The 14,876-nt window shown below is 38.0% G+C and overlaps 1 protein-coding gene across 1 annotated transcript in view; it reads left to right on the forward strand.

The window, feature by feature from the left end:
- The window catches only part of BRWD1 (bromodomain and WD repeat domain containing 1), an 88,316-nt gene that overhangs the window by 30,824 nt on the left and 42,616 nt on the right, over positions 1 to 14,876 (forward strand). The window contains exons 17-24 of the mRNA XM_014466949.2: positions 1,306 to 1,399; positions 3,836 to 3,967; positions 4,440 to 4,531; positions 7,409 to 7,598; positions 9,098 to 9,223; positions 9,323 to 9,430; positions 11,229 to 11,353; positions 11,909 to 12,009. Coding sequence (XP_014322435.2) covers positions 1,306 to 1,399; positions 3,836 to 3,967; positions 4,440 to 4,531; positions 7,409 to 7,598; positions 9,098 to 9,223; positions 9,323 to 9,430; positions 11,229 to 11,353; positions 11,909 to 12,009 — 968 coding nt within the window. The remainder of the gene's footprint in view (positions 1 to 1,305; positions 1,400 to 3,835; positions 3,968 to 4,439; positions 4,532 to 7,408; positions 7,599 to 9,097; positions 9,224 to 9,322; positions 9,431 to 11,228; positions 11,354 to 11,908; positions 12,010 to 14,876) is intronic.

Consider the following 14,876-nt stretch of genomic DNA (forward strand, 5'->3'; position numbering starts at 1 on the left):
TGAGGGCCCCCCCCGCCCCCCCCCCCCCCCCCGCATGAATTTCATGCACCGGGCTGCTAGTAATAGATAAAAATGTGAGAAGGGAAACAACCCTGCCATGCAGAAAGATTAGCACACAGTGTTGCTTTCAAGCAGAGGAATTTGTTTGGGGCTAGATTTCAGGCATTTGTTTGTCTTTATCCAATAATAGTAGAAATTCTATTCATTCTAAAACCTTTTATAATATCACTTTTGTCAGCTGAGTGATATTAGTGATTGATGAGGCATGGAATGCACACAAACATAATACTTTTGAAGCCTAGAGTGTGCCTTTGTTTTATTATTGATTGAGAATGAAATGTATGCAGTGTTTTGTAAAAACATGGGATAGGAATTTAATTTGGCTGCAAGTGAAAAACCTCATATAATTCCTTAAATACACATAAAAGTGGTGAAATTAACTTATAAAGGATTGAGTCTAATATAGAATTCCCCTGTGGATAAAATAAAGTTCCACTGTACTTTGAGCATGGGCTACAGTTGAACCTTGAGAAAGTAATTTTCTTAGAAATGTGTTTTTGTCCTCACCGAATTTGTGCTTACACTCATTTGCGTGCCCAATTATGTCTTGGAGCATGGCCAAGATGTCAGTTTTGAATCTTTTCTGGTGGGGTTTTAAAGTAAACAAAAACAAAGTCGTGTGTTTTCAGTAATGTTCAACTTGGAGAAAGAGGACAGTCATTCGTTCTCTCTAACTGTGGAGAAGGAAAACAATGGTCAGTACCATCCTCACGGTAAAGGCCCCTTGCTTGGAAGTTGGTCACAGTAACATTATAATGCTTCTTTTGTATCATATAAGTAAAAAATAGGTGATTAGAAGTAGTAACATTCTATTCTGTTTTTCTACAAATTAAAAAACATTTTAAATGGTTTGGAGGAGGATTCTGCTCTTATTTTTTCTTTAGAGAAAGGAATTTTAATCTTGGAAAATTATAGGGACACTTTGAGTTACTAATTTGAGAGATCCTGTTTGAATTGGTCCTAATAGGGCCAATCAGAATACAAACAAATGACCATTTCTTTGTAAAATATGAAAGTTAGGACTTCCTAGCTGCTGCTGAGATTTTATTTATACTCATATTAAATTTCTAACATAAAGTATAGCTTGACTTAAGTTTTGCTATAACCTTAGATAATTTCTTGTGTCAACTTAAAAAGTATGTAAGCTTATGATTTCTAGAATCATGATGATGATTTTTTCCTGTTAATATCCTCTACTTATTCATCAGTTCACTAACTAATATAACTGGATAATTAAATTTGTAGGAAGTTGGAAGACTTTAGAATAGAGAAAGGTGAAGAGGAAAGAAATCTTTATGTAATTGGAAGAAAAAAGAAGACTCTTCAGTTCTCACAAAAGGTAACCTAAATTCTATTTTTCTTAGGAATAAGCAAATTAGAAATTGAACTAAAATTTGTTTTCTTTTGATCACTGAGAATATTAGTAATTTTCACCTGAAATAGAATAATATATTTTGCTTAAAGCCTTCTATTTGGGATTTAAAATAGTAGACATAAGGCTGTACAGCTGTTAGGAAAGAGGAATAGTGTAAAAACTTGAGAAAAGTAGCCTAATGCCTAATACTGTTAACAGATTCTAGAAGATTATTGTCTAATGACCACTCAGACCAAGAACTAGAACATTACCAACGCATCAAAAACATTTTGTGTCCATCCCCAATCACTACACTCTCTTTTCTTCCACAGAGAACCAACCATCTTACTTCTAAAACTATTTCTGAAGTTTACCCAAATCATGCATTTATAAAAATTTTAGATGTTACAATGGTTTGTGACCCTCCAAACTCAAGAAAATCTTATTTCTTAGTACAGCGGTTCTCAACCTGTGGGTCGCGACCCCTTTGGCGGTCAAACGACCCTTTCACAGGGGTCGCCTAAGACCATCCTGCATATCAGATATTTACATTACGATTCATAACAGTAGCAACATAACAGTTATGAAGTAGCAACGAAAATAATTTTATGGTTGGGTCACGACATGAGGAACTGTATTTAAAGGGCCAGAAGGTTGAGAACCACTGCCTTAGTATTTAATTTCTTTATTTGGTGTTTCTTGAACATTATATGAATAGCATTAACATTGAGTTCATGGAAGATACACAAAATGTAAGATTAGTGCTACAAAACTGGTGAAAATGATTGTGTGTTTGTAGGATTTTCCCAGAATTGATCGTAAGGATGGGCTTACTGTCTAGTTCTTCATAGCCTTATTAGGTATATAATGCCCTTCAGCTGATTTAAAAAAATGATTTTATTAAATTTTTTTAAGAGAGAGGTAAGGAGAGGGAGAAAAACATCAATGTGAGAGCAGAACATTGATTGCCTGCCTCATGCACGCCCCCTACCAGGATCGAGCCTGCAACCCGGGTATGTGCCCTGCCCAGGAATTGAACCATTAGCCATTTGGAGCCAGATGTCCCCCAACCCATTGAGCCACACTAGCCAGAGCTCAAACTGATTTAAAAAAAATTTTTTTTTTTTTTTTTACAGATTACTTGTTTTTATGAGTGGTAGATTTGACCCAACAGTGTTTGACATTATCAGTTATGAAACTCAATACGAGTTTTTGCTTTAACAAAAAATAGTACTGACAAATTAAGGAAAATGTAATTCATTTTAAAATCAGCCAATGATATGTTGAAGTGATAATACACACTATTGATTATCAAACAGAAGGAACTATAAGCAAATTTATTTGTATATTAATTCAAGGAATATATGCTTTTATTATGTGATTTCACATATGACTTTGGTGTTTGAGGAATATAGCTTGCCCCTCTCCCTTGCCCACCAGCATCACCTCCACTTCCCCACCCTCTCCCCTACCCTCACCCTATCCCCTTAAAATACAATGTAGCCCTGATTGAGCTGGTCCTGTGTACCGAAAGGTGGTCAATTCTATTCCAGTTGGGCACATACCTGGGTTGCGGGTTTCTTCAATTCTTGGCTGAGCATGTACCCAAAGGGAACTGATTCTTGTTTCTCTCTCACATTGATGTCTTTCTCCCTCCTGCCCTTCCTCCCTTTAAGCATGCCCTTCAGTGAGGATTAAAAAATATTAAAAAAATACAATCTGTTTTATTTGGCTATTTAAAATCTTTTTTTATTGATTGATGAGAAAGAGACATCTACTTGTTGTTCCACTATGTCTTCATTGGTTGCCTCTTGTACATACCCTGACTGGGGATTGGACCTTGGCCTATAGGGACCACAACCTTACCAATGGAGCAAACTGGCCAGGGTCATTATTTGGCTGATTTTTGAAGATATTTTTGTTTTGATAAAAATATATTTTAAAAATTCAAGCAGAATTGAAAAGTGCTGACAACAAATCATCCAAAAATTTAAGAAATGTGTCACTATGTGCATACAAAGGATTATCTGAAATAATCCTCAAATATTAACCCTAGTTATGTCCAGGGTTTAAATCTTCTCACTTATAAAATACATATTTTTAAAGTGATAAACTTTTTGGGTTATTTCATTCATGGTCAATTGACTTATAGTTTTATTTGGAAAAGGCTGATCTAATGTGCCTAATTTAGCCATGTCTTCCAAGTATCTTAAAAGTGAAAATACCAAGGTTGATTTAATAGCAGATGGCCAAAATAAAAATAATTATAAATATATATATATTTTAGGAATATTTTCTTTTATATTTCAACTATTATTATTGGCCTGAAATACTTTTGGGAATTTGATAGAATGCCTATTTTGTTGAAATTGTATTTATTCAGATATTGATTTTCATCTCTATGTTTCTTTTATGTTTCAGTCAGATTCGGTAGTTTTGATGTCACCGTTTAGGCAGAGGACATGTAGACGTAAATATCCAAATTATGGCAGAAGAAATGTTGGACAGACTGAGTTGTCTTCTGGAAATGAGTCTTCAAGCTCTATAAGACATGTGAGTTTGTAACTTTAAAATATATAAAATAATCTTAAATAAATGTCCAATGTCTCACTTTGACTGTACCCTGAAATATGTGAAAATACAGTATTCTGTAGAGGTTAAAATGACATTTCACATTTTGAGTTTTAACAAAAATGATGCACAGAGAATGAAAAGACAAACCACAAAATTGGAGAAAATATCTGTAAAACTCATACCTGATAAAAGACTTGCATTCAAAATATACCACGAGTTAAAACTCATCAATAAGGAAACTCAATTTAAAACTTGGCATAAGATCTAACAGCCCATCAAAAAAAGTATTCAGATGGCAAATATGGCATTAAGGAATTGGAAGTGAAACTGGTGAGATACCAGTTCATACCTATTACAGTGGTTTAAGTCCAAAACACAGAATATTTACACAACTTTTCATTAACTTCACTCAGAGATCAAGATTTTTATTTTATTTCCCCCCATGAATCAGACTTCCTGTGATCAAAGTGAAGCTTCCTGTTCTTCTGAAGAAGAAGAATGGAAAAGTGATAGAAGAAGTGAAAGTGATAGTGAAAGTTCAAGGTATCTGATTTTGTTTTTGATCTTTAAAGCGTTTTAGTCATAGAACTGTATTTGAATGGCAACTATGGAACAGTTAACATTGAGTTCTTAATACATGTAAAAGGAGAAGAAAACTGGATTAACAGCTGTTGCTGTGGAAAATACTTTGGGCATTTTTATTTGACTATAAATATTTGAGCTAGGAGTGTAAAACACGTTTACTGAAAACATCTAGTTAGTCTTGGGCTGCATTAGTACAGCCCTAGCTGGGTAGTTCAGTTGGTTGGAGTATTGTCCCAACCAAACCAAAAAAGGTTGCAGTTTGATTCTTGGTCAGAGCACATACCTAGGTTGCAGGTTCAATCCCTGGTTGGGATGTGTGTGGGAGGCAAGAGATCAGTTTCTCTTTCTCATTGATGTTTCTCCCCCCCACCCATCTCTCTCTCTCAAATCTATAGAAACATGTCCTCAGGGGAGGATTAAATAGCAAAAAACAACCCCATTATTAAATTCATTATGTTTTGTTTAGTTTTATTATCCAGATTTCAGATGTTAACATCTGTTCCTTATCTTGGTAAATGTCACCTTTGTCTTGACAGATGCTTTAAGCCATAACCTGGACATAATTCTCTCTTCAAAATGTATCCATCACAAGTCCAGAAAATTTCCTTCTAAATATGATTCAAATCTTATTTTTGTTTCTACTTATAGTATGCTGGTCCAGAACACCATACTATACTGCCTGCTTCCTTTCTTGTCTTCTTTTATTTCATTACTAGAGGCACGATGCACAAAATTTGTGCAAGGGGCTTCGTTCGTTCGTTCAGAAGGTCTTCTGACAGCTCTGCTGTTCGGCTGTCTGGTCTAATTAGCATATTATGCTTTTATTATTATAGATGATTAAGAAAAGCTGGAGTGATTTTTAGAACACTTGTCTACTCTTAAAAACAATTTTTTTAAATTTCTGGCAAAATTTACCTAACATAAAATTTACCATTTTTAACTGTACAGTTCAATAGGGTTAAGTACATTCACAGTGTTGTGCAACCAATCTCCAGAACTCTTTCATCTTGTAAACGTGTATCTGTTAAACAATTCTCTGTTTTACCCCCAGCCCCTGGCAACCACCATTTTCCTTTCTCTTTCTATATTTATTGTCTTTTACTTCAGCTTTTCTTGAATTTTATCATGCAAATGCTCTTAAATTTTTTTGAACAGCTCTTTTTATAATAAAAAGCTTTTAGATTTTGTGTGTTTGTGTGAGTGTGCATTATTGAGCCTGAGAGGTAAGTAGTTGGCCAATGATGGTTCCAGTAGAGGCCTTTATGTGTTTGCTTAAGCTTGTGGTAGGCTGTCAGTTAGTATTCTGTCTAGTTTCCTGTTTGACTCTTTTTTAAAAAAAAAAAAATCCTTACCCAAGGATATTTTTCCATTGCTTTTAGATACAGTGGAAAGTGGGGCGGGAGGAGAGAGAGAGAAAGAAACATCAATTGGTTGTCTTTTGCATGTGCCCTGACACTGGGGCTGGGGAAAGAACCTGCAATCCGGAATCGAACCCGGGACCCTTCAGTCCGCAGGCCGACGCTCCATCCACTGAGCCAAACCGGTTTTGGCGTGTTTGACTCTTTTTAAAAAAAAAAAAAAATCCTTACCCAAGGATATTTTTCCATTGCTTTTAGATACAGTGGAAAGTGGGGCGGGAGGAGAGAGAGAGAAAGAAACATCAATTGGTTGTCTTTTGCATGTGCCCTGACACTGGGGCTGGGGAAAGAACCTGCAATCCAGATACATGACCTTTACTGGGAATCGTACCCAAAACCCTTGGGTGCTAGGGCTGACACACTAACCACTGAGCCACTGTCAAGGGCCCATTTGACTCTGCTTTTTTTTTCTTATTAAATATATCTTTATTGATTTCAGAGAGGAAGGGAGAGGGAGAGAGGTAGAAACATCAATGATGAGAGAAAATCATTGATCGGCTGCCTCCTGCACACCCCCTATGAGGGATCAAGCCCGGCAACCCAGGCATGTGCCCTTGACCAGAATCGAACCCGTGACTCTTCAGTCCACAGGCTGACACTCTGTCCACTGAGCCAAACCGGCTAGGACTTGACTCTGCTTTTGCTTCTGGATGGGCTAGGACTGGTATCTCTCTTGGATCTTCTGTCATATCTAAGAAAGTCCCTCTCTTGGCAAGAAGCATGGCTGTGCTTTCCTTGGGCTTCTCAGTGTATTCACTAATGGTTTGTCATTCTAATGAAAATTTCTAGTCTATTTTAGAGTCTGCTCTAACTTGGGCGGGGCGTGCTACCTATGGTTCTGTGTGACCTCTACTGTTTTCATAACTATATATATATATTTTTTAAATATATTTTATTAATTTTTTTTACAGAGAGGAAGGGAGAGGGATAGAGAGTTAGAATCATCAATGAGAGAGAAACATCGATCAGCTGCCTCCTGCACGCCCCCCACTGGGGATGTGCCCGAAACCCAGGTACATGCCCTTGACCGGAATCGAACCTGGGACCCCTCAGTCCGCAGGCCGACGCTCTATCCACTGAGCCAAACCGGTCAGGGCATAACTATATTTTTTAGAAGGGGAATTGTTAGTTTGCTCTAGATGTTGTCTTCCATGAGGTCTCATCTATATTATACTTAAAAAAATTTCCTCAGGCTTACATTCTTTTCTAATTCCCCGAGTCGGTGAAGGTTTCTCTCTCTCTCATGATCTTTGGTCATTTCCGTATTCATTGATGGAGAGGACGGGTTGTTCAAGTTGAAGCTTCCTGGGGTCTGTCTTTTCCTCTTCCTCCTCTCTCCTTCTAAGGTTATATTAATAATTTGCTATGGGGGCCCAGATTCTGGTTCCAAAGAACTTAAAATGTGTTCCTTTTCTAGTGACTCTTCATCTCGATATTCTGATTGGACAGCTGATGCAGGCATCAATTTGCAGCCCCCTTTACGAACTTCATCTCGTCGGCGTATTACTCGGTTTTGTAGTAGTTCAGAGGATGAAGTGTCTACTGAGAATGTATCTCCTCCAAAAAGGAGACGAAAGCGAAAGAAAGAAAATAAGCCTAAAAAAGAGGTAAGAAAAATATGTCTTTAGAAATAACATCTTATGTACAGTTTATAGAGGTGTTTCTGTTCACATTTAAAATTAGAAATCTTTTTAAAATTGAAGCCTTTATTTTTATTGACAAGGTTATGTCATCTGAAAGTAAATGTAAAATGCAAACTTATTTTTGGAAAAGCTATTTTATTATTAAAACTTCCCTTTCTAATCTGCTCTGGGTTGGACTAGGGACTTAAGCCTTTCTAAATCTGAAACTTAAAGGGAGAGTTCTGTTTCTCTCAGGATCCAAAACACACACTTTTTTTTCCTATTAATTTCAATACTGGAAATATACTTTAAGGTATTTTAAGGCATATTCTCTTGTGTTGCCTGTGATTGCTATGTTTCTCTCATTTTTATTTGCTATGCTCTATCTTCATAGTTTTTTCCTAATTATAATATCCCTTGATCTTATATGTACAGTGCATGTGCTCTTATTGTGCAGGTAGCTCTCAATATTTAAAGATGCCATGTCTTTGTACTGGTTATCTGTTGCCCTATAACATGTCATCCTGAAACTTAGCTGCATAAAATAGGAAACATGTATTATATCATGTTTTGATGGGTTAGGAATTTGGGAGCTGATTAGCTAGGGGGTTTGGACTCATGAGGTTGCCTCATCATGTTGGTTGAGGTTGCCTTGTCTGAAGGCTTGATTGGGACTAGATGATCATCTTTGAAGCTCGTTCATGGGGCAGTTGGCTGGAAACTTCAGTTCCCACCGTATGAGCCTCTCTATAGGGCTGCTTGAGTGTCTTCAGTGATGCAGAAGCGTAAGCAAAGGTTACGCCCTGATGCTTTTTATTACTAGTCTTAAAGTCAAACATTGTCACTCGGCTTTATTTTGTTTGTTAGAAGCAAGGTGAGCTCATACTCAAACGGAGGATACTTTGGAGAGTAGGAGGATCAAAGAATTTGTGGTCATATTTTAAAATTGCCAGTCTTAAAACCACAGGCGATTGCCTTTGGTGATTAGTCTTTGGTGAAATTCATACTGGTGTCTCAGGCAGAGCAGGCTTTGTAGTGAAGAGGATTTAGGTTGGAAATTAGCCCCCTTGCATAGGATATACCAGTGGTCGGCAAACTGCGGCCCCTTGAGTGTGGCTCTTCCACAAAATACCACGTGCGGGCGCGCACTTACAGTGCAATTGAAACTTAGTGGCCACACTCAAGGGGCCAAAGAGCCGCATGTGACTCGCGAGCCCCAGTTTGCCGACCACTGGGATATACAATGTTATGAAGAACGTTAAAATGAAGGATTCTAGGAAAGTGCCGGGTAGATCTAGAATGCAAACTAGTGCTATGTTCCTGTGTGTGTTCAGGAACCAATATGCATGATGTTTAAAAACTAATTATTAGGTGACATGAAGTAAGTAGTCATTCTGAATGGTGACATTTCTTTTATTTTTCAATAAAAGAGTGCATGCTGCTCCTTTTTCTTTTACCAAGCTCTATTTTCTTCCCCTTGGCAGAATTTGCGGAGAATGTCTCCAGCAGAGCTCGCAAATACGGAAGATTTATATGAATTTCATCCTCCAGTTTGGATAACTGACACCACACTTCGAAAATCTCCATTTGTTCCACAAATGGGCGATGAGGTGAGAGTAATAAAATTTAAAAATATGGATGTGGAACATAAAACATTAATGTTACTCTTAAGTTTTTATTTGTTACTTTTCAATGTATCCTTTTTGTAGGTTATATATTTTCGACAGGGTCATGAAGCTTATATTGAGGCTGTCAGAAGAAATGACATTTATGAACTGAACCCGAACAAGGAGCCATGGAGAAAAATGGATCTTAGGGTGAGATAATAGTGTTAACATTTAGCACATTTATAATTATATTACTTAAGCCCATTAAAAAACCTGGAGGCATATTTCATTATTTTCTTTCCATTTATTTCCTACTTGAAAACATTTCTGCTGTTACATCTAAGCCTTAAGATCTAGTAGGAAGACTTACGTTTATCAGTGGGCAGTCTTCATATATTATTGATTGACATGTAAAATTACAAGAAAGGCAGTTTTACAATATATATCAGTAATCTTAAAATGTGCATACCAGCCGGAACCGGTTTGGCTCAGTGGATAGAGCGTCGGCCTGCGGACTGAAAAGGTCCCAGGTTCGATTCCGGTCAAGGGCATGTACCTGGGTTGCGGGCACATCCCCAGTGGGAGATGTGTAGGAGGCAACTGATCGTTGTTTCTCTCTCATCAATGTTTCTAACTCTCTATCTCTCTCCCTTCCTCTCTGTAAAAAATCAATAAAATATATTTTAAAAAAATGTGCATACCCAGGACAGATTTTAAAAAGCAGTGCAAATTTATTTTTTAATATATTTTTTTATTAATTTCAGAGAGGAAGGGAGAGGGAGAAATAGAAACATCAATGATGAGAGGGAATCATTGATTGGCTGCCTTCAAGCAGTGCAAGTTTCAAAAGAAGAAATACAAATGGGAAAAAGGCTTAACTTTGTGCATAATTTAGAAAAACTTAAGCTTCCCTGTACCGAAACAGTTGTCATTCTCATAGTTGAGATGGCCTCTAAGTGACTACCATATGGGTAGTTTATACAAAGTGGATACGCTAGACAAAGGGATGACTCTAGTCCCCAGTGGGGCAGCACAAAATTTCATCATGCTACTCAGAATGGCCCACAATGTAAAACTTACAAACTGTTTATTTCTGGAATTTTCCGTTTGGACCATGGTTGACCACAGGTAACTAAAACAGCAGAAAGGAAACCAAGAATGAGGGGGGGATTATTGTATTTTTTTTTAAATTGTTTTATTGCTTAAAGTATTACAAAGAGTATTACATATGTCTCCTTTTTTCCCCGCCCTTGACAATCCCCTGGCCTCTCCTACCCTCCAGTGTCTTATGTCCATTGGTTATGCTTATATCCATGCATACAAGTCCTTCGGTTGATCTCTTACCCTCCCCTCCTGCCCCCCAACCCTCCCCGGCCTTCCCTCTGTAGTTTGAGTCTGTTCGAGGCTGCTCTGCCTCTGTATCTATTTTTGTTCATAAGTTTATAATGGTCTTTATTATCCATAAATGAGTGAGATCATGTGGTATTTTTCCTTCATTGACTGGCTTGTTTCACTTAGCATAATGCTCTCCAGTTCCATCCATGCTGTTGCAAATGGCAAGAATTCCTTCTTTTTTACAGCAGCATAGTATTCCATCGTGTAGATGTACCACAGTTTTCTAATCCATCCATCTACTGATGGGCACTTAGGCTGTTTCCAGATCTTAGCTATGGTGAATTGTGCTGCTATGAACATAGGGGTGCATATATCCTTTCTGATTGGTGTTTCTGTTTTCTTGGGGTATATTCCTAGAAGTGGGATCACGGGGGATTATTGTATTTTCTAAAGTGAATATATTCCTTACATTAGTAACCCTAGTAAATGTTTATCTTCAAAAAGATGCGAAGATTAATTTTAGCAAAAATAATTGTCATTAGTAGTCACTTAAACTGGTCTGCTAAATTGTGAGTTGGAAGCCTAAATTGTGAGTTGATTAAATTTTGCAATATGTGGAGAATTAGAGTCTTGAGGAATTGATATTTATTTATTGTTTTTAAATCTGTTGAAGGATCAAGAATTGGTCAAAATAGTTGGAATACGATATGAGGTTGGACCCCCTACACTCTGTTGCCTCAAACTAGCATTTATAGATCCTGCAAATGGAAAACTTATGGACAAATCTTTCTCTATTAGGTACGTGTTATTTTTTATGGAATTATTTAAATTTAGATTTTCTCTAAAATAAAAAAACAAATTTAGATTTTTTTCTCTTGCTGGTTAGCATGCTCTTTCCATTTAGCTGCCGGGTAAATAGTAGAGCACTGTGGACAGCCTAAGATGTGGGTTTAAGTTCCGATAGATGGGAACCCACTAGAAATAAAAATAATTTTATAAACTTGTGAATGGTAGCCATTAGCTACATGTGGCCATTCAGCACTGGAAATGTGGCTGATCAGAATAGAGTGTGACATAAGTATACACATTGAATTTTGAAAACTTGGTGTGAAGAAAAAGAATGTAAAATACCATTATTTTGTATTGACTGCATGGTGAAACAATATTAGGATATACTTGGTTAAATATAATACACTATTAAAATTTAAGTTCACTGGTTTCTTTTTATTTTTTAATAAGGCTAGTCGAAGTTTAAAAATTACATATGCGGTTCCCATTGTATTTATTTTGGACAGTGTTGCTCTAAACTACAACCTGCTACCCAAGGAGTTTAATAATCTTATTTTTGTTTAGATATCATGATATGCCAGATGTTATTGACTTTCTTGTGTTGCGTCAATTTTATGATGAAGCAAGACAGAGGAATTGGCAGTCTTGTAAGTCTATCCTTAACTGAACTCATATATATCCTTTGATGCGTGGATGCAAACTTATAAATTCTGCAAAGAAACATAAGTGACTTATAAGTTTATTTAGCTTAGAGGCTTGGTGCTTACTACTACTTAGTGGACTTTTTAGCCAAACAACATTTCTTATGACGTGATGTTTTGAAGGGATATTTCTCATTGAGTAGACTAGAGTAGACCTTTTATTTCCTTTCAGACTTCCCCATACTGCATTATTTCTAATTATATTTAACATGGCTCTGGTTAATTCACAAAATTATCATATATAAAATAATAAGAAAGTTGAAAAATAATGCAGACTTTACACAGGTAATGTCTGGCACACAGAATATTCTACCTTAGATGTCATGTCAAGTCAGACTTAAATAGGCTGACTTGAGGAAACGATTTTTAAAAATTAAAAAGCTTATGTTACACTTAATGCTTTATAATCATGAGGTATATGGGTGGACAGAAAAAATCACCTCGGCATGGGCTCTCACTTAAATGTGGTTTTTATGGTGGCCACTGAAGGTGGGCTGATGGGCTTACTTGCTTAGGTCCTTAATTTGTGTAGATCATTAATCTCTTCAGGACATAATTGACGTTGGTAATTGGGCCTTAGCACCTGTAGTGCCTGTTTTACAGGTGTACAGACAGTATTACTTTTAATTATGCACCGTTATCTTGGGAAGCTCATATTGACAATCACTTAGAATAACTTTTTCTACTATTGTTAGTTTTGGTCTCTTACTAGAAATATTTTTTACCCAGGCTGTGTCTTTTGGTGTACACATTCATAAAGGATGTTAAGACCTCAGAAACTATAAACAGACACTTTGCAGATAAATTTTAAGTCACCTGTACTGAAATAAAAGATTGTCAGAGTGTTGCTGTTCTTAGTAAACTATTTTTACCAGTAATGTCAAACAAGGAATCAAGATTATTTTGGAACTAGATAGAGGTAAAGGAAATTTTTTTGAAGAAAAACATCTAGCCATACATAGACAAGAGACAGCTAGAATATGTGGATGTTAACAAGTCATACAGCCAAGTCCTAAAGAGCTTAAAGTATCTTATCTGTTAATGTTTTTTCAGCCTCCATCACGTGTAAGTCAGAAGCTCTTATTTTGTTCTGCCAACATGTCTTTTCAAAAATATTTTTAAACTTCGTTTTCTACAGCTAAACTGTATAAATGGATTCCTAATTGCCTCTTATAATTTAGTGGGTTTTGTTTTTGTGGTTGAGAAATTATTGTAGCAGATATTCTATACTAATTAATTCATTTTTGCTTCCCCATCAAATCTTTTTTTTTTTTTAATATATTTTATTGATTTTTTACAGAGAGGAAGGGAGAGAGAGAGTTAGAAACATCGATGAGAGAGAAACATCGATCAGCTGCCTCCTGCACATCTCCTACTGGGGATGTGCCCGCAACCCAGGTACATGCCCTTGACCGGAATCGAACCTGGGACCTTTCAGTCCGCAGGCCGACGCTCAATCCACTGAGCCAAACCGGTTTCGGCATTCCCCATCAAATCTTAACCTATTCTCCTGAAGTTTGAGCTGTGCTATTAGAGGATTTTGCTTGTTTCTGTTTAAACTGAGTTGAGAATTTTACTTAGCAGAAGTTTACCCTCACCATGAATAGCCCAAAAAGGTTTATTTCAAAATTCTTAATGGAGATCCAAGATGGCAGAAGAGTAGGTGGAAGTTACACTCACCTTCTCCCAGGACAAACTTGAAATTACAACTAGGAAATAATTTATAAGTATGTATTTAATACTAGAGGCCTGGTGCATGAAGCACGGGGTAAGGGTCGGGGTCCCTCAGCCAGGCCTGTGCCCTTTTGCAGTCCCGGAGTCCTCGGGGAATGTCCAACTGACAGAGCGGGCCTAAGCTGGCAGTCGGATATTCTTTGGCAGTTGGATATCCTTAGTGCTGCCGTGGAGGTGGAAGAGGCTCCCACCACTGCTGTTGTGCTGTGCTCTCCAGCTATTAGCCTGGCTTCTGGCTGAGTGGTGCTTCCCCTGAGGGAGTGCACTGACCACCAGGGGGCAGCTCCTGCAGTGAGCGCCTGCCCTCTGGTGGTCAGTGCGCATCACAGTGACCAGTTGTTCCTCTGTTTTGCATATTACCCTTTTATTATATAGGATTATTATATAGGATAGGATGCTTACTACACAAGTGTTTATTGATAGTATACATTGTTGTAAGAGATTTTTGAATTTTGTTAAACTTTCTTCTTTGTTTCATGTGAATGTAACAATTTATTTTGGAGTGGGTGTTTGGATTCACTAAACAATAGAACCTAGTCATAAACCATTTTAGCATATTACGTTGTACTAGAGGCCCGGTACATGAAAATTCGTGCACTCTGGTGGGGGAGGGAGGGGTCCCTCAGCCCGGTCTGCACCTTCTCACAATCCGGGGCCCCTCGGGTAGAGTCCCTAGGACTGGCCTGAGATCAGGGCCTATCGGGGCTTTCCTTCCCCCGGCTGCAGGCAGCTGGCCCTACCCCTGCCACTGCTTGCCATCTGTGCAGCGCTGCCCCCCCTCCCCTGCCACTGGTGGCCTCCCTCTACAGGTGACGGGCTGGAGTGCAATGGCTTGGGGCAAAGCTAGCCCAGCGAGGGGCTGTCTGCCTACCTGATTGCCCCTAACCAGTGGCCTGCCTGCCTGATCACCCCTAACCACTCTGCCTGCCTGCCTGATGGCCCCTAACGACTCTGCCTGCCTACCTGATCTCCCCTAACCAGATCTGCCTGCCTGATTACCCCTAACCACTCTGCCTGCCTGCCTGCCTGATGGCCCCTAACGACTCTGCCTGCCTACCTGATCTCCCCTAACCAGGATCTGCCTGCCTGATTACCCC

The sequence above is a fragment of the Myotis lucifugus genome, unplaced genomic scaffold, assembly GCF_000147115.1.
Source record: "Myotis lucifugus unplaced genomic scaffold, Myoluc2.0 scaffold_372, whole genome shotgun sequence".
NCBI lineage: Eukaryota > Metazoa > Chordata > Mammalia > Chiroptera > Vespertilionidae > Myotis > Myotis lucifugus.